General features: G+C 40.1%; 1 protein-coding gene and 2 long non-coding RNA genes across 3 annotated transcripts; all 3 read right to left on the bottom strand.

Annotated features, from left to right (window-relative positions):
- Positions 1-320: 320 nt before the first annotated feature.
- LOC126622872 (uncharacterized) lies at positions 321-9847 on the bottom strand. Its single transcript, XM_050291567.1, has 6 exons — positions 9818-9847; positions 9691-9727; positions 9256-9380; positions 2269-2341; positions 1512-1570; positions 321-517 (listed from the first exon to the last, which is right to left on the bottom strand). Exons 1-6 carry the CDS (start codon positions 9845-9847, stop codon positions 419-421), a joined length of 423 nt encoding a protein of 140 aa, XP_050147524.1. The 3' UTR covers positions 321-418.
- LOC126620848 (uncharacterized) lies at positions 3953-8468 on the bottom strand. The gene is made up of 2 exons (XR_007622685.1): positions 8321-8468; positions 3953-7327 (listed from the first exon to the last, which is right to left on the bottom strand). It is a non-coding gene; the product is annotated as an uncharacterized LOC126620848 (long non-coding RNA).
- LOC126620860 (uncharacterized) lies at positions 7884-8314 on the bottom strand. Its single transcript, XR_007622698.1, has 2 exons — positions 8087-8314; positions 7884-8034 (listed from the first exon to the last, which is right to left on the bottom strand). It is a non-coding gene; the product is annotated as an uncharacterized LOC126620860 (long non-coding RNA).
- Positions 9848-20032: the final 10185 nt, after the last annotated feature.

Raw genomic sequence — 20032 nt, 5'->3', positions numbered from 1 at the left:
ACAGAATCCGAGCATAATGCATCAAAAGTGCGCTGAAACATAATTCTAAATAAAATGCAGTTAAGCAAGAACAGGGTAGATAAGCATCATGTGAGATGACCGATTCCAGAACGCATTTAACAGCTTTTTCCGGATGGTAATTGAGAACATTATCAAGTATAAATGACTGGTCGTTAGCTGGCAGTGGATCCCCATCATTGTACTTGGATAGAATAATTTAAAACCCCATAGTGGGTTAGAGCATTGCCAAGCACCAAGCAAAGATGTCTCAATAGTTTTCATGACACAATTTCAATTTCTACGCTTTGTTTGGAAATTTGTGCGTTTATGACACACCCCGTCCCGAAGGAGGGCATGCTGGCCGTCACGTGAGAGTGACGTAACCATTTGCACAGTACGGAAGCTTTAATTATACAATTTATAAGTTGATACACCCGAAGGTGAGTCCTAATTTTGTCCAATCTGTCAGAACACCGTCGAATTCCTCGTAGTCACCACACCTTTGTGATTCCTGAACCTGGAGGGGCGCAAAACCAAAATTGAGTGGGTCAGTAAAACAATTCTTTTCCAAATCCAAACATTTCTCAAAACGTTGTAACCCCTCTCCGTAAAACCTGTATACTTTCCCAGAAATGTAAAATATAAATATACATATATATTCTCAAAACTTCATTTTTACTATCTCAACATTATCTCTTTATCAATCATGCCATGCCATGTCATCTCAACATTTCTCATATTAATTATGCCATGCCACATCATCTCAACAGTAATAAGGTATGAATGCATCAACATAATCATATCAGGTGCAAGAAAGTAATCAACCGTAGGCCCTCTAATAGCCCTATACGGTTGAACCTAGAGCTCAAAATCTATCATTATCACTCTACCGGAGTCACCTCTGTGACCCGTCCGGCCTTCTGCACACAAGTTACGCTCTAGTGCTTCTCATAAATCATCTGTGCACATAATCTAAGGTCACCCACCAGTCAGAATCTCACTAACACTCTCGCGACTGGTCTGTCGTACCCACTCCGCGTGGACTGTACGACTAGCATCTACTTGGATCCAAGGCGAGCGTGCGATGCGGTGAATACTATAAGCACTAAACCATGGTGCAGGATTTGAGCTCAATATATATCATCATCATCATAACAGTAATTAAATACTCATCTGTGCGTCCACCGCACCATTTCATACATATGCATCATAAATCAATTCTTACCTGTGCGTCCACCGCACCAATTCATACATATGCATCATAAATCAATTCTTACCTGTGCGTCCACCGCACCAATTCATACATATGCATCATATATTAATTCATGCATGGCATTTCAACTCACATTTCTATATACTTTTCATATCAATTCTATGCATGGTATTTCACTTCCCGTTTTTCCACATAACTCATATGCATTTCATTTTAAACATAATTTCATGCATTTTCAATTTCTGGGAAAACGTTAAGTATATATATATATATACGGAAAACAAAACTGCCCACTCACCTGGAGTTCATCCAACAACTCCCTAGCACCACACATCAAGGCGTCACGACGATCGCCGCCTAGAATAGTAATCAAATCCAACCTCAGAATTCATATCGATAGAATATTTAACTTATATAAAATACGTCACTACGTAGTTCGATCCGGAAAATCTGCCACTCAGATTTTAAATCCATAACTTCCAGAGGTCCACAATATATCTCTAGGATAACATCCTAAAATTTCATTACCATCCAACGGTTGGATTTCCGTCAATTTCCAAAACTAAGTGACGGTTAACATTTTATATTATGGACTTACAATTCCAATTCCGAAAGATCCGTAACTCGGATTCCCAATCCGTAAGTTCCAATAATCCTCAAATATTACGTATTACAACGTATCAAATTTTGGTGACGATCCAACGGTCGGATCATCAATTCACATTTTCACCTAAATGTGAAAACTATAAAACGTTATTTGAACACCTAACCAACAATCCTCAATAACTTTCTCATACGGTGTTCAATTTAGGTATATGAATATACCACAGTGATCTACTCGACGTCACGGACGTCGACATATTTTTAAAATAATTTTATTTTTATTTTTTATTTTTACTGTAGCACCTTCTTCTTCCTTGGGTCGCCGGACTGGTTTTTCCGGCGGCCGTTTTCTGAACAGTTTTTCAAATTGCCATAACTTTGTTATTTCTCAACAAAATCAAGTGATTCAAAAACGAAAGTTGTAGCCCTTGAAGAGACAAAGAGAATGGTACCTTGCACAACACCTATTTCGCCGTGGTTTGGCCGGAAACTTCCTCGAAAGCCTCGGAGGTCGCCGGAAACTGGGTATTTTTCAAATGAGTATAACTTCTTCAATACTCAACGAAATTGAGTGAAACAAAAAGGAAAGTTGTATTAATTGACGAGACGAAGAGATTGATACCTACCGAGACTCCTAAATCGCCGGGGATTCGCCGGAAAACGCCTCGAAAGCTCCGGCCAAACTTTGAACTTGTCGATCTCCGTGTTCTTACGTCCAAAAACTTCCAACGAAGCACTCCGAGCTTCCTTGGGACCTTACTAAACTCGCTGTGATCTTGTTTTAGCCTAAAACGTAACCAATTCAAAGCTCATGAACAGTGTCATCTCACGGCAACTTTAGAACTAGGGTTTTCGAAGTGAAACTCACCTGAAATTGGTATCCCCGTGCTCGTGAAGTCCCCAGGATCACGATGGTGGTCTTAAATGGAACGTTGGTACAAGATTGTGGTGGTTCTTGGTGGTTGCCATGAGTTCGAGAGTAAGAGAGAGAATGAGAGAGTTTTCAGAAAAGAATAAGAGAGAGAGAGAGTCTGGAATGAAAGAAGAAGAGAGAAGAAAGGTTACGGGTTTTAGGGAGGGAATTCAGGGTAGGAGGCCCTACCTAAGTCCAAGCACAAATTAACACATACAAATATAAATCTAACCCTAGTTTAGGATCTTAAAGTAAAACAAATGTCATACATTTACACACCTTAATCCCGTTTAAGGTCACATTGGTCATCTCACGTCCTCGGAATTAATAATTCCGGGACGGGCTGTGACAATCTCCCCTCCTTATAGAATTTCGTCCCCGAAATTCCAATCACCAACCAGAACATCAAAACTCATAAAATAGTCTCGGATACATAACTCTCATCCGTTCTTCTGTCTCCCATGTAATTTTCTACTGAATGATTTCCTTCACAAAGCTTTTACTACTTACTCTGTCTTAATTCTTAGGACCTTCTTTTTCCAATCCAAAGTCGACATTAGTTCCTCATCAAGTCGAATCCAATTGAATTCTAAATAGTTGCACCAGAATCCCATGTGACGAATCTGCCACCTAGTGACAACGCATCGAAATATAATGCATTATGCACCTTAGCCAATTTTTTGAAGGCATCACAAACTTATATGCAACTTCATTGATTCTTTTAATGATCAAAACGGTCTGATGTGTTTAAATCTTATCTTGTCTCTTTTCCAATTCTCTTCATTTCTGTTCGTGGTGAATTTTCCAAAAATATCAAACCATTTACCTTACACACTCGATTAGTGGCATATCCATCTGTTGATCTCTTTTGCCATTCCTGGTTACTTCAGGTTAACTTAATCACCTGAATACTTTGAGGAGACTCATCCATAGTCTCAGGGTCTACTAAAACTCTTTCTTGATCGAATCTTTCTCTACCCAGAAACATTCCATTCACAAGTCATCAAAAACCGACTCACGTGACACATTTCATGGTCCTTATGGCGTTACTTCGGAAACTGCACAACCAACATACTTAAGAAACTTAGCAGTTCCGTAATCCAATTCTCTTTTCCATAAAACAAATAAGTAGTGTTGCACTGTCTGGGAAAGGTTGTTACTCAACATTGGGGTAAATGTACTAACTTGTTACTTAACAAGTATAACTTCTTCTCGATCTTCCATTCTTAATTTTTCTTCCGTTGGTTTTCAATCCACAAAATGATACTCTTGGCAAACGTGCCAGATATTAATCTTACTGTAGTCTTCTCACCAAGTGCTTCAGCTAGAACAAACTTTACGATCACCCTGATCGTACAATCATGTTCATTAAGCAATACAATTCACTTTCGCTGCCTCATATCAAAATCCTTCCAAGTAATGGATATTGAAGACTCTTTTGATTTGTAAAATCTTGCATTCTCACTAAAATATAATGTCTCCATAACTTCACAGCAAGAATGGTAATCATGACTTCCAAGTCACCCGTAGGGTAATTCATCTCATGAGGTTCCATTTATCGTGAAACGTATGCAATCACCCTAACATTTGCATCAACATGCATCCAATACCATTCAAGAAACATCACTAAAAATTTATGATTACCATTATTCTCTGGGATTACTAAAATACGTGCATGAGTGAGGAAATACTTCAGTTGTTGAATCCTTTGCTTACAATTTCCTTCCCACTCATACATAACCTCCTTTCTCAACAGTCTCATCAATGACAAAACAATGACTAAAAATTCTTTCACAACCATCCAAAATAGCCTGATAAGTTAAGAATTTCCGAATCTCAATTATGGCTTGTGGTTGTTCCAATTTCTCAATTCTGCTGCCTTTTAAGAATTCATTTGAATACCTTAAGCAGATATAACCAATCTCAGAATGCCACTTGATTCATCCAACATTCGCATTTGCTAAACTTAGCATACAACCAACGTTCTCTTAATCTTTGCTTCACCGACTTAATACGTTTACATGCTCTGCTCTAGGCTTAGAGTATACCAGAATATCTTCAATGAAAATGATATCTATTTATCAAGGCATTATTGGAATACTTCATCCAATAACTCATAAAACAGCATGAGTATCCATATAGCATCACCAAACTTCATAAAGACTATAACGAGTCCAGAAAACCATCTTATGATCAATGTCACTTATAATATTCAATTGGTAGTAACCAGATCTCAATTCAATCTTTGAATCTTCGCAATTACTTCTGAGCTGGTTAAATAAACATCAGTACATCACCATGGATAACGGTTCTCAATCGTTACCCGACTCCATTGTCTATAATCAATGAACAGTCTCAAGATCCATTTTTCTTCCTCACCAACAAACTGGGCTCCTCAAAAGTGTTGTACTAGGTTGAATAAAACTTTTATCAACCAATTCTCTCAACTGAATTTCCAATTCCCTTAACTCATCCTGAACCAATCTCCAATATAAATTTATACCTGGCAACAAATCAATAATGAACCTCATATCTCTGCCTGAAGGCAATCCAGGTATACTTTCAAGGAAGACATCAAGAAAAGTCTAACTCTTTCGACATTATTCACACTACTCCAAACAACATCATTTAGCACCACATGAGCTAAGTATTTTTGACAGCCTTTCGAAAACAATCTCTTTGCTCTCACAGCATAAATAACAGCCTGACTCAATCCATTTTGCATACTTACAAAAGTAATCTCTGTTCATCCAGATCGATGGAAAGTACTGGTTTCCCATAACATTTCGTCTTGTCACAATTATAACCAACCAATCTAATGGAACAGAATTAACTGATACAATATATATTCTATTATTATTAAGCATTCCAAATAAGTACAATACTAACATAAAATAATCTACCGGTTTGCTTGCTTAACGAATCCACGAATGAGTTATTAATATTACGGTCTGCAGCCCGCAATACTGATAAATCATCGTTGTCTCGATAAGTAGGCAACCACTCTCAAAGATATAACATTACTATTTTGTCACTCAATGCAAAATACATACACTCATCTCAACTACATTTATTTACTACTCTCAAGGTAATAACATACATAATAAGAAATATATCAGCCGAAGTCAACTAGAATGATCAATACGACTGATTCAACTCTTATCTCAATAATACGTCGGCCGGATCCACTCCGCGTGGTCGGCACGGCCGAGCCTATAACTCACCAATTTCTCATGTGTCAGTCGAATCCACTTCTCATGGTCTGTACAGCTGAACATATAACTCATCAAATCTCTTTGTACTCACGGTCAATCCGACCAAACTACTAAGTCCATAACTCTGCTGAATCGACACTATGATATCATGGAAAATTGTTGAGTACAACTGATTCTAGGGACGATTCACAATTCTGTGTCCCCTCTGTTCACATAAACACATTCATTAATTTCACACTTCCCAAAGTGTTAATTTTGTACCTGCTGCACAAGGTACATTTCCTTTACTCGAGACACCTTGTCTCAAATATCGGGGATTACCAGTATATCCATCACTTTTATTCTGACCAGCGACATTAAAACCTCAGCTGGAAGAATTAACTCTAGCTTCACTTCTTTCGAAGCTCTGAATCCTTCGATATTCTTGATATGACGAATCATTAACTTTATTGTCTTCTTTTAATTCCCATTCTTTTCTTATTCTTCTTTATTCTCGTTGCTCATGTTCTCAGAGTCCTCAAGGCTCAACAACATCTTGTATACTCCTGGTAAGAAGTACAATGGATAGTGGTCACCCAAAATACCACTTCCCTTTTTGCCACCCAGCTTAAAACAACATAACACCTCCACCAAATTAACAACAATATCTGGATGGAACGAGGCAAGTCTGAAAACTTTCTATAATATCCCTCGATCATCACCTTCCTTGTCTCATATTTGTAAACTCTTGTTTACTACCATCGATAAATGCCGGAGGGATAAACTTTTCCTTTAAACAAGTCCTTAAACAATTCTCAATCGACTGATTCCTCTGGTGACAACAATTCTTACTCCTGTTTCCACCAGGATACAAATTCATAACCAAAACCAGGTAGTCGTCTCGACCCCTTGTCAGAAGGAAATTTCCTTTGACTTGCATAACCTGAAACATCTTTTCCAAATGGTTAAACCGTTACTTCGCTCCCTCAGGTTCATCATTTCATAAGGTGATTCAAATTCAACTCATAACCCGTCTTAAAATGTCCATTTTGATAATATACCGAATCACCATAATAATAGTTTCCCCCAACCCGCTAAATCGGGGAGACTAAGTTCCTCTAACTACGTGGTTTGCTACGAGGCGGTGTAGTTCTGACAGAATTCACTATAAACTTCTCAAGATGTCCAAGATTGCAACCATGCTCTGATACCAACTGACACACCCCGTCCCGAAGGAGGGCATGCTGGCCGTCACGTGAGAGTGACGTAACCATTTGCACAGTACGGAAGCTTTAATTATACAATTTATAAGTTGATACACCCGAAGGTGAGTCCTAATTTTGTCCAATCTGTCAGAACACCGTCGAATTCCTCGTAGTCACCACACCTTTGTGATTCCTGAACCTGGAGGGGCGCAAAACCAAAATTGAGTGGGTCAGTAAAACAATTCTTTTCCAAATCCAAACATTTCTCAAAACGTTGTAACCCCTCTCCGTAAAACCTGTATACTTTCCCAGAAATGTAAAATATAAATATACATATATATTCTCAAAACTTCATTTTTACTATCTCAACATTATCTCTTTATCAATCATGCCATGCCATGTCATCTCAACATTTCTCATATTAATTATGCCATGCCACATCATCTCAACAGTAATAAGGTATGAATGCATCAACATAATATATCAGGTGCAAGAAAGTAATCAACCGTAGGCCCTCTAATAGCCCTATACGGTTGAACCTAGAGCTCAAAATCTATCATTATCACTCTACCGGAGTCACCTCTGTGACCCGTCCGGCCTTCTGCACACAAGTTACGCTCTAGTGCTTCTCATAAATCATCTGTGCACATAATCTAAGGTCACCCACCAGTCAGAATCTCACTAACACTCTCGCGACTGGTCTGTCGTACCCACTCCGCGTGGACTGTACGACTAGCATCTACTTGGATCCAAGGCGAGCGTGCGATGCGGTGAATACTATAAGCACTAAACCATGGTGCAGGATTTGAGCTCAATATATATCATCATCATCATAACAGTAATTAAATACTCATCTGTGCGTCCACCGCACCATTTCATACATATGCATCATAAATCAATTCTTACCTGTGCGTCCACCGCACCAATTCATACATATGCATCATAAATCAATTCTTACCTGTGCGTCCACCGCACCAATTCATACATATGCATCATATATTAATTCATGCATGGCATTTCAACTCACATTTCTATATACTTTTCATATCAATTCTATGCATGGTATTTCACTTCCCGTTTTTCCACATAACTCATATGCATTTCATTTTAAACATAATTTCATGCATTTTCAATTTCTGGGAAAACGTTAAGTATATATATATATATACGGAAAACAAAACTGCCCACTCACCTGGAGTTCATCCAACAACTCCCTAGCACCACACATCAAGGCGTCACGACGATCGCCGCCTAGAATAGTAATCAAATCCAACCTCAGAATTCATATCGATAGAATATTTAACTTATATAAAATACGTCACTACGTAGTTCGATCCGGAAAATCTGCCACTCAGATTTTAAATCCATAACTTCCAGAGGTCCACAATATATCTCTAGGATAACATCCTAAAATTTCATTACCATCCAACGGTTGGATTTCCGTCAATTTCCAAAACTAAGTGACGGTTAACATTTTATATTATGGACTTACAATTCCAATTCCGAAAGATCCGTAACTCGGATTCCCAATCCGTAAGTTCCAATAATCCTCAAATATTACGTATTACAACGTATCAAATTTTGGTGACGATCCAACGGTCGGATCATCAATTCACATTTTCACCTAAATGTGAAAACTATAAAACGTTATTTGAACACCTAACCAACAATCCTCAATAACTTTCTCATACGGTGTTCAATTTAGGTATATGAATATACCACAGTGATCTACTCGACGTCACGGACGTCGAAATATTTTTAAAATAATTTTATTTTTATTTTTTATTTTTACTGTAGCACCTTCTTCTTCCTTGGGTCGCCGGACTGGTTTTTCCGGCGGCCGTTTTCTGAACAGTTTTTCAAATTGCCATAACTTTGTTATTTCTCAACAAAATCAAGTGATTCAAAAACGAAAGTTGTAGCCCTTGAAGAGACAAAGAGAATGGTACCTTGCAAAACACCTATTTCGCCGTGGTTTGGCCGGAAACTTCCTCGAAAGCCTCGGAGGTCGCCGGAAACTGGGTATTTTTCAAATGAGTATAACTTCTTCAATACTCAACGAAATTGAGTGAAACAAAAAGGAAAGTTGTATTACTTGACGAGACGAAGAGATTGATACCTACCGAGACTCCTAACTCGCCGGGGATTCGCCGGAAAACGCCTCGAAAGCTCCGGCCAAACTTTGAACTTGTCGATCTCCGTGTTCTTACGTCCAAAAACTTCCAACGAAGCACTCCGAGCTTCCTTGGGACCTTACTAAACTCGCTGTGATCTTGTTTTAGCCTAAAACGTAACCAATTCAAAGCTCATGAACAGTGTCATCTCACGGCAACTTTAGAACTAGGGTTTTCGAAGTGAAACTCACCTGAAATTGGTATCCCCGTGCTCGTGAAGTCCCCAGGATCACGATGGTGGTCTTAAATGGAACGTTGGTACAAGATTGTGGTGGTTCTTGGTGGTTGCCATGAGTTCGAGAGTAAGAGAGAGAATGAGAGAGTTTTCAGAAAAGAATAAGAGAGAGAGAGAGTCTGGAATGAAAGAAGAAGAGAGAAGAAAGGTTACGGGTTTTAGGGAGGGAATTCAGGGTAGGAGGCCCTACCTAAGTCCAAGCACAAATTAACACATACAAATATAAATCTAACCCTAGTTTAGGATCTTAAAGTAAAACAAATGTCATACATTTACACACCTTAATCCCGTTTAAGGTCACATTGGTCATCTCACGTCCTCGGAATTAATAATTCCGGGACGGGCTGTGACATTTATCTTTGGTCAAGTGTAGGGGACGAAGTGAAAATTGATGTTCTGAGACTTACCCTTTGTTTGGTGCACTATCATAGATTGAGTCCATTGCACCGTCACAGTTTCAGTTACTTTTACTGTGTTCGTTTGTTTACGCTTCGATTGGAATGGGGTTTCATCACAGCATCATAATCTGCTCTTGCTGCTGCCTTTGATCTAGGGATGAGAGCCCGATCTTGCCTTGATTCAATGTAATCTCACTGATTTTTTGTAGTTTAGATCGGGCTCTCATCACAGTATCATAATCTGCTCTTGCTGCTGCCTTTGATCTAGGGATTTTGAGCCATTACGTTTGAATCAAGGCTTTGGTATGTCCTGAACTTCTATACATTGTTTCTCCATGCTTTCCGTTTTAGATAGCGCAATTTTATGATTTTTTTAATTGACTGTTTGGTTTTTTTCGGCTTATATTATTCGTCCGCTCTATGCTTTGTTTCTCATTCTTGGTTGTCTGTGTCACCTCTGATTGTCCAGAGGTCCGATAGTATGTTTTGTGATATGGGACCATTTATCCCACTGAATTGATTTCCTTGCCGTTTAGTGAACATATTAGTAGCCCTAAGGTTACTTTTCACTGACAGTGCCATCAAATTTAATGAACACAAGTAGCGATAGCATATCAAAGTTGGAATTTTCCAAATTTCAAATTTCAGTTTGAATTTGATTCCTCTTAATGTATGTTTAAAATTGATGTTTGTTTGATTTTGGTTTTTGGTTTAAAATCTCGATGTCCAAGGTGCAAAACGAGGAGGGAATGATTTTTTTGGGATTAATTTGTGGTTTTTTTGTGGATACAGTTCGAAGACAAACAAGTCATCACCAAGAAGACGTGATAAAAGATGGAGGGAATGAAGTATTTTTTAATGACCAAATCACGAAGGGGGAGAACATGGAGTGGTTCTGATTCTCATGCCTTGCCACAATCACATCAGAGTAATTGAGAGCTAATTGTACAATATTTATGATTTAGTTCTTGCATTCTTTAGAATGGGAACACATTCTAAATTAGGAATATCATAACATTGTCTTATGAAAATTCCAATGGAAAGCAGTCCATACCTTCATTAGAAAGGAAACTGAAAGTATATGAATTATGAAGTGCAGAACTTCAAAAATGAAGGGCAAAAATTGTGTATGCTAGAGAAAGCATACTGCATAAACCTCAGTTTTAAATATGACAATATGATAATGCATTTTCAGTGCATATAGCTATACTTCCACAGATTAGGCTCCATCTGAATGTAATTGGTTTCTCTGCTAGATTGCCATGGATGAAGTATGATGTTTTATTTACCGCATCTAATGATCTTACTTGTGAATTGCAGGAAGAAGTTGTCAAGTTAAATGAACAATTTAGCCATTTGAAAAGTTTGGTAAGCATCTTATGCCTTGGTTTATGTGGAATCAATTTTCTCCCCCTCTTCCTTGCTGCTCAATGAAGGAAGGTTAGTTTGTGCTCCAAATTTCTTTTAGGGTTATTTTTCTGCTATGACAATGTTTGGTTGGTGACTGAGAAACCTGAATAAAACTGTACTTTTGTATTACTAAAACATCCACATTGTTTTTTCGGCCAAGCATGTTGGTTATTTGTTCTCAGAAATGCAACTTTTACTAGGTATTCTATGTTGCTGCACGGGGATCATATATGCTACCAAACTAAACTAAACTAATATAAACTGAGATAATACATTTTCTAACTTTGATAAGTTGTCGCATCATCCTAGGACATAGTGTTTGCTGCCATTTTCATGGATTTGAGCCGTATTTCTTTATCAACTATTCCCCCAGAATTGCCCCTGACGATATATCCAGGTTTCATGGAATTCTTGAGGTAATGTTTTTACTTTATTTCTTGAACAGCTCAGATGTCTTTGTTTTTGTTAAGTTGCATTACTTTAATTTGTTACGTCTTTTGTGTTTGGTAATTCAATAGGGGAGGATGGGGGAGGTCACGGGAACAGCGAGGTACCAAAATTCATTTGCCGTATTGAAATGGTGCAGAAGAGGAGTATAATTTATGATCAGCAGCAGGATTCTGAACCCTTTCCCAAAATTGTTGTTGCTTTGCCAAAAATGGTGGCTGGCTGCCGAGGTAAAATTTCAGTTTCATTAACATTCGATAACATGCAGGAGCATGATTACTTTCTTAAATGAAACACCTACATGCAGAGAAATGCATCTTATGGTTGATTATCACATAATTTCTTTGACAATAAATGTTCTCCCGCATCTTTCAGGTCTCTCTGTGTATCATTGTCCTACCCTCTATATCTACTTAATGAAAGATATGTGTACCCATTATGTCATTGAGCATAGATTGAGGCAAGAGACACGGGTTTCGGACAACCAATTCGGGTTCATGCCAGGGCTCTCAACCATGGAGGCAATCTATCTCTTACGAAGATTGATGGAAAGATATAGAGATGGGAAAAAGGATTTACACATGATTTTTATAGATTTGGAGAAAGCGTATGATAGGGTCCCAAGAGACATTCTTTGGAGGATTTTAGAGAAGAAAGGAGTACGAGTAGCATATATCCAAGCTATAAAGGATATGTATGAAGGAGCAAAGACTGCCGTAAGAACTCATGAAGGACAAACTGAAAGCTTTCCCATAACTGTAGGATTACACCAAGGTTCATCCTTAAGTCCTTACCTTTTTGCGTTGGTAATGGATGAGTTAACAGGACATATTCAAGATGATATTCCTTGGTGTATGCTTTTCGCAGACGATATAGTGTTGATAGATGAAACTCAGGAAGGGGTAAATGCAAAGCTTAACCTTTGGAGAGAAGTGTTGGAATCTAAAGGTCTTCGCCTAAGCCGATCAAAGACAGAATATATGGAGTGCAAGTTCAGTGCAAATGGAGGCCAAAACGAGTTAGGGGTGAGGATCGGAGATCAAGAAATACTAAAGAGCGACCGTTTTCGTTACCTAGGATCTATCTTGCAAAAGAACTGAGAATTAGATGGAGATCTCAACCATAGAATACAAGCTGGATGGATGAAGTGGAAGAGTGCATCCGGCGTGTTATGTGACCGCCGTATGCCACTAAAGCTCAAGGGAAAATTTTATAGGACGGCAATAAGGCCAACGATGCTGTATGGCACAGAATGTTGGGCGGTAAAGCATCAACATGTACACAAAATGGGTGTAGCGGAGATGAGGATGCTTCGTTGGATGCGTGGGCACACGAGAAAGGATAAGATTAGGAATGAGGATATTCGGGGTAAAGTAGGAGTAGCCGAAATTGAAGGAAAGATGAGAGAAAATTGGTTACGGTGGTTTGGACATGTGCAAAGAAGGCCTACTGACGCTCCGATTAGAAGATGCGACTATGGGACAGAGGTTCAGGGCCGAAGGGGTAGAGGAAGACCTAGGAAAACTTTGGAAGAGACTCTAAGAAAAGACTTAGAGTACTTGGATCTAACGAAGGACGTGACACATGACCGAGCACAATGACGTTCTAAGATTCATATAGCCGATCCCACTCAGTGACTTGGATTTTCCAAGTCTCCAACCGAGAAGTTTTCCTCACTCAAGAAATTAAGGGAACATTACCTCAAACTACATGCTCCACTCACAAAGCTTCAACAAAAGAAAATTCAAAGAACTTAGCGAAGAAGGCTTTGGTGTATTTAACACAATACGTCGAAATGAAGGAAAACTTATTTATTGATATCCCCGATAAGCTACAAATATGTACATATACATAAGTCAAAATAAACAAACAAGAGGGAGCCTTCACAAAGGTTGCTTAAGAGAAGTCTCAGCAGTCGGTAGAGCCCCAGAAAGAGAATGCACTGAAGGGGGATCATTCGGAGCCTCAGTACTGGACAGAACCCTAGAAGGAGGAGGCATCAGAGGTTGATCATTTGGAGCTTCATTAAGCGGTACAGCCCCAGAAGACGAAGGCAATAAATGCATTTGGAACAAACCCACAAATCTCTGATGATCAAGTAAAACCTGACCATCAGATTTCTTCATCTGGTCAAACTTCCTCTTCATGTTTGTAGCATAGTCATGTGCGAGCCGGTGCAACTGTTTATTCTCATGCTTGAGCCCTTTAATCTCCTGTTTGAGACTCATCACTTCAGCCGCCAATGATTCAACTTGGCGGGTTCGAGCAAATAGGCGTTGGGCCATATTAGACACAGAACCTGCACACTGAACACCGAGAGCCAGAGAATCCTTAATAGCTAACTCATCAGACCGTTTGGAAAGTAGTCTGTTATCTTTGGGAGTGAGAAGGTTCATGGCCACCACCGCAGCTGTCATATCATTCTTCATCACGGAATCCCCAACGGTAAGAGGATCAGTAGGGGAGACGAAGGATGGGCGCCATATGTTGTCTGGAGAAGGCGGGGCTGCCTCTTCAACAAGGTTCAAGTCAAAACGACAGTCGAAGGGGCCAGACATTTTCAAAGGTGTTGAAGAGAGAAGAGGTCGGACAAATCAAGATCTTAGAAATGCAAGAATGGAGCTTCTAGTGGTGGAGATTCAAGTGTGTTTTGGAATTTAATGCCAGCCTCTATAAAAATCTGCACTCGACGGAGCTTCAGAAATCGAAGAGGCGCCAGCTCAGAAATCCAAGAGGCGTTTTCTTTCTCAAAAGTAAGGCTGCTCAGATACCACGAGGGTCGATCTCAGAAATCCAAGAGGCGTTTGCTTTCTCAAAAGCTGGGCTGCGCAAAGACCACGAAGGCCGATCTCAGAAATCGAAGAGGCGCTTGCTTTCTCAAAAGCTGGGCTGCTCAGAGATCACGAGGGCCGATCTCAGAAATCGAAGAGGCACCTACTTTTCCAGCCTTGTCAGCACCTGTCACACGTACACTCAGCTTTGCGGAAATTATGGGCATTCGGTCGAAGACTTCTGGTGAAGTAGAAAACACATGAGTCTTACTGTTCAATCACCCACTTCCCACACGCAACAGTAGCTCATGGGTACCACAGATAACTTTGCCAAAATTCTCTGCCAAAGTTGAACACGTGAAGCTTGCAGCTCCCACTACATCGTTCTGACCAAGAAGGGTAAAATAATAGCAAAGAAACAACACTAACAAAGTTTAGACACATAAATTTTGAAGGTCTAGCTACCATATTATTACCCATAAGGGTAAAGGAACAATACCACTGCTGGATAATTGGAAAGTCCCTGTGTGTCAACTTCTGTGCTTCGTGGCAAGGTAGACTATCAAACATGCTCAACCTTTACTCACATTCGAGAAAACACTCCAAACAAGATTGCTTGCTCCAAAATCGAAGAGGCACCGTAATCCGAATCTCGAGAGCCAGACTCCCAACATGACTACTTTCTCAAAAATCGAAGAGAGGGTAAAGGAACAGTACCATTGCTGGATAATTGGAAAGTTCCTGTGTGTCAACCTCTATGCTTTGTGGCAAGGTAGACTAGCAAACATGCCCAACCTTTACTCACATTCGAGAAAACACTCCCAACAAGATTGCTTGCTCAAAAATTGAAGAGGCACCGCCCTTCGAATCTCGAGAGCCAGACTCCCAACATGACTACTTTCTCAAAAATCGAAGAGACACCGCTCTCCGAATCTCGAGAGCCAGACCCCCAGCATGATTGCTTTCTCAAAAATCAAAGAGGCATCGTTCTCTGAATCTCGAGAGCCAGATCCCCGATAGGATTGCTTGTTCGAAAACCGAAGAGGCAACACTTTCCCAACTTCAAGAGCCGGATCTCCTTGGATAAAGCTGTCTGTAATCTTCACACGCAACATCAGCTTTCCAGATACCACAGACCACTTTTTCAAAGTGCTCTGACAACGTTAAAACATGTGAAGCTGGCAGCTCCCATTACCGTGCTATGACCAAGTAGGGTACAGGAATAGCATTACTACTTGTTGTTAAGGAGACTCCTATATATATCAACCTCCATCCCCAACGGACAGGTAGACCTACAAAAATGCTCAACCCTTCCTCATATCTGAGAGGGCACTCCCAACGAAGCCTTTCGAAATATTCAGCTTTCTTTCCCCCCGATAATACCTCTGCAAACAAGCTATACTAGAGCAAGAATATCTCATATCATCAGGGTTAAAAGCAAGAGTATCCCATATCATGCTTTTTTCCTGTCTTTTCCTTTGGCCTTGTTCTTACCTGCAAGACTAGGAGAAAGAGAGCAATCAGTCAGTACTTGGAATCAAGCTTCCAGCCAGGAACTGACTGCCTGGAACCCTTTACCTGATTACTTACCTGACATTGCTCTCGAGTACTCATCTTCAACATCTTATGCTTCCAGGGAAGATACTGCATCTGCCTGAGGAACAAATAGGGCAAGGGAGAAGGATACAAGGAAGCATGTGGAGACAAGCGTAACAACACACGTGCCGATACATCCATTACTCTGTCAAAGCAAAAGTATCCCATATCAGCAAGGTCGAACGTACTCTAGATTTGATGGACTTGTTGTGACCCTCAAATTCTTCAGTCGGCCTTATACTCTGGAGGAAACCAGAAAACCCTCCAGCTCAGTTCAAGAATAAGCCTGTGGAAAGTTACTTCTTCAAAAGCAAAAGTATCCCATATCATCTCTTCTCATTTTCTTCTCTTTATCCTTTATGCTGCCTGCAAGATAGGGAGACTATGAACAATCAGCCGGAGCTATAATTGCTTACCTTGTCTGTCACCTCTTTCAGCATATCCCCTAGCTCGGCGACTTGGGTGACTCCTACTACATGGTTTGTATCGCGTTTGACCAAGCCTGAAACTACAAGTAAGCTTCAAGTGAAATTGATACATTACATTGTGCATCTCCACCAGTTAAAGATACCACCCATGGATGGAGGAATAGTACTTCCAGAGAAGATGCCCCATCTACCTATGAGACAGATAAGGCACGTCAAGACGATACCACACTCCGATACTTAGAAGTTTCGTGATTACGAGATCATTCTCCCACAATATTTCCTAATGTCATTTGTTCTAAATTATTCACTTGTACTCACTAAAGGAGAGCTTGAACCTATGTACTTGTGTAAACCCTTCACAATTAATGAGAACTCCTCTATTCCGTGGACGTAGCCAATCTGGGTGAACCACGTACATCTTGTGTTTGCTTTCCTATCTCTATCCATTTATATACTTATCCATACTAATGACCGGAGCAATCTAGCGAAGATCACAAAAAGCGACCGTTTTCGCTACCTAAGATCTATCGTGCAAGAGAACGGAGAATTAAATGGAGATCTCAACCATAGAATACAAGCTGGATGGATGAAGTGTAAGAGTGCATCCGGCGTGTTGTGTGACCGTCATAGGTCACTAAAGCTCAAGGGAAAATTTTATAGGACGACAATAAGGCTAGCGATGTTGTATGGCACAGAATGTTGGGCGGTGAAGCATCAACACGTACACAAAATGGGTGTGGCGGAGCTGAGGATGCTTCGTGGGATGTGTGGGCACACGAGAAAGGATAAGATTGGGAATAAGGATATTCGAGGTAAAGTAGGAGTAGCCGAAATTGAAGGAAAGATGAGAGAAAATCGGTTCCGGTGATTTGGACATGTGCAAAGAAGGCCTACTAACGCTCCGGTTCGAAGATGTGACTACTGGACAGAGGTTCAGGGCCGAAGGGGTAGAGGAAGACATAGGAAAACTTTGGAAGAGACTCTAAGAAAAGACTTAGAGTACTTGGATCTAACGGAGGACATGACACAAAACTGAGCGCAATGGCGTTCTAGGATTCATATAGCCGACCCCACTTAGTGGGAAAATACTTTGTTGTTGTTGTTGTTGTTGTTCTCAGCTGGACGATGCTTGTAATTTTATAGTGGCTTGCTTCTTTTTTTACCTCCACTCTACCAAGACTATTCAATCCTTTTTTAGGTTTCAAACAATACTATTAAATGGTTTTCAACATTGAATTTAATAAACCTATAATATAGGTTTAGAGTTTTGGTTTGGCTTTTATGTTTTCCACCATCACAGATTTTCCCTGATTCTTTCTATTTTTATTATACTTATAAATGAAATTGTTCCTTGGATTGCAGTTACTTTTCAGCATCCGACAACACTGATATAGCATTTGATGTACACTTCACTTTTGAAACCCAATCGGAATTATGCTCTGGTCAGTATTGAGGATCCAGGTAGTTCCAGGTCTCTCTTTTCTCTCTTTTATCTCTTTCCCCCTCCCTATATGTAGTTTAATATAATTGAACAACTCTGTTTATTTAAGATTTAGTTGCGTTCGTAATTACTGAAATTTGTTGCAAGAAATTGGGGGATGAATTTGGTTTCAGGGGAATGTTATCTTTTTTTTATTCTTATACTGCACAGAAAAAAAAAAACAATGCATTGGGTGCAAGTATGTGTTTTTTATCATTTATTTTTGTAGTTTGAAAGTCAATTGTCTTTTTGCTGCCGCATAATATAATTATTCAAAATGCCCTTTTTAGCATTTCAATACCATTTGCACGTCTTTGTTAGCACTTTGAATACCTTACGCCATCTCTAACCGAGGGCTGGTCAGAGGGCTCGTTTTAGCCCTTTGGCCCTCCAAGATTCCCCAAGATATTAATATTTTAATGAACATTACAGTGCCATATTTGCCTCCGTCTCCAACCGAGGGCCAAAGGGCCAGAGAGCTCGTTTTAGCCCTGTCACAAAAAACCGTCTCCAACCGAGGGCCAAAGTACCATAGGGCCAAACATAATTTATTAATTAAAAACTATAATTTAAATTCAAATCCAACGGCTAAGTGACGTCAACATGACGTCAGCTAGCCGTTGGATTTGAATTTTTTTTTGCTATAAATAGGGTGGATATTAGGCTATAATTCACACAACTTTGAATTCAATCTACTTCAATTCAATCTCTTTCAATTCAAGTTTGCAATGAATTCCAACTTTGGATCCTCATCCAATTCCAATAGGGGGTCCTCATCCAATGAGACGAGAAGATGAGGAGTCTGATGAAGAAGTTCAAGTAAGGCGCAACAAACAAAACATGGCTGCGGCTATGGTGTGTCAGCCAACTGAGGAACAACCTTAATGGGGTGGCTCTGTTGCTGGTCGCTCTTACAAACCACGAAACAGAGCGACGGCGCATGCCAATCTGATGAACAACTACTTCAACCCCAACTCGGTGTACATAGAAGAGGATTTCAGACGTCGCTTCCGGATGAGGCGTCATGTCTTCGATCGTTTACTTCGTGATGTCCAGCAGGTCAATCCATACTTTCGACAGAAGCGGGACAGAGCAGGCCGCCCTGGTTTCTCACCTCATCAGAAGGTTACTGTTGCACTCCGAATGATGGCCTATGGTTCCTCAGCTGATTCGATGGATGAAACCCATGGTATGTCTGAGTCTACATGCCTTAATACTCTTGACGAATTTTGCAACACAATTGTTCAAGTTTACAAAGACGAGTACCTCCAAGAGCCAAATCAAGAAGATCTGAATCGGCTCCTTCGTAAAGCTGAAGACCGTGGGTTTCTGGGCATGATAGGGTCATTAGACTGCATGCATTGGGATTCGAAGAACTGTTCCACTGGATGGCAAAAAGGCTTTAGCGGAAGGTCGAGAAAGCCAACTGTTGTGTTAGAGGCAGTTGCCTCATATGACACATGGATCTGGCATGCTTTCTTTGGAGTCCCTGGATCCCAAAATGACATTACAGTTCTTGGGCGTTCACCCCTCTTCAATAACTTGACAAAAGGTAAAGCACCTCAACTTGACTACTACATCAACGGCCGTGAATACAATATAGGGTATTACTTGGCAGATGGCATCTACCCAAAGTGGGCGACACTTGTCCAAACAATTCCAAACCCTAAGAATGATGCAGAAAAGTTGTTTACCTTACACCAAGAGGCATACCGGAAAGATGTTGAGAGTTTCGGTATTCTACAAACACAGTGGAAGATCATCAGCGAACCGGCAAGAGGGTGGAGTCGAGAAAATTTGAACTCCATCATGATGTCTTGCATCATATTACACAATATGATAGTGGAGGATGAGCGAGATGGGTATATTGATAAAGAGTCGGATGACGACCAAGAAGATCCAAATAGGTCAAGAAAGGCTCTAGCAAAAATATATGATGGGCCTAATTTGCCTTTCAATCCAAGA

Source organism: Malus sylvestris, chromosome 5 (genome assembly GCF_916048215.2).
Source record: "Malus sylvestris chromosome 5, drMalSylv7.2, whole genome shotgun sequence".
In the NCBI taxonomy this organism is placed as follows: Eukaryota; Viridiplantae; Streptophyta; class Magnoliopsida; order Rosales; family Rosaceae; genus Malus; species Malus sylvestris.
The sequence above is the reverse complement of the archived record's forward strand: the minus strand, read 5'-3'. Positions and strand labels throughout refer to the sequence as shown.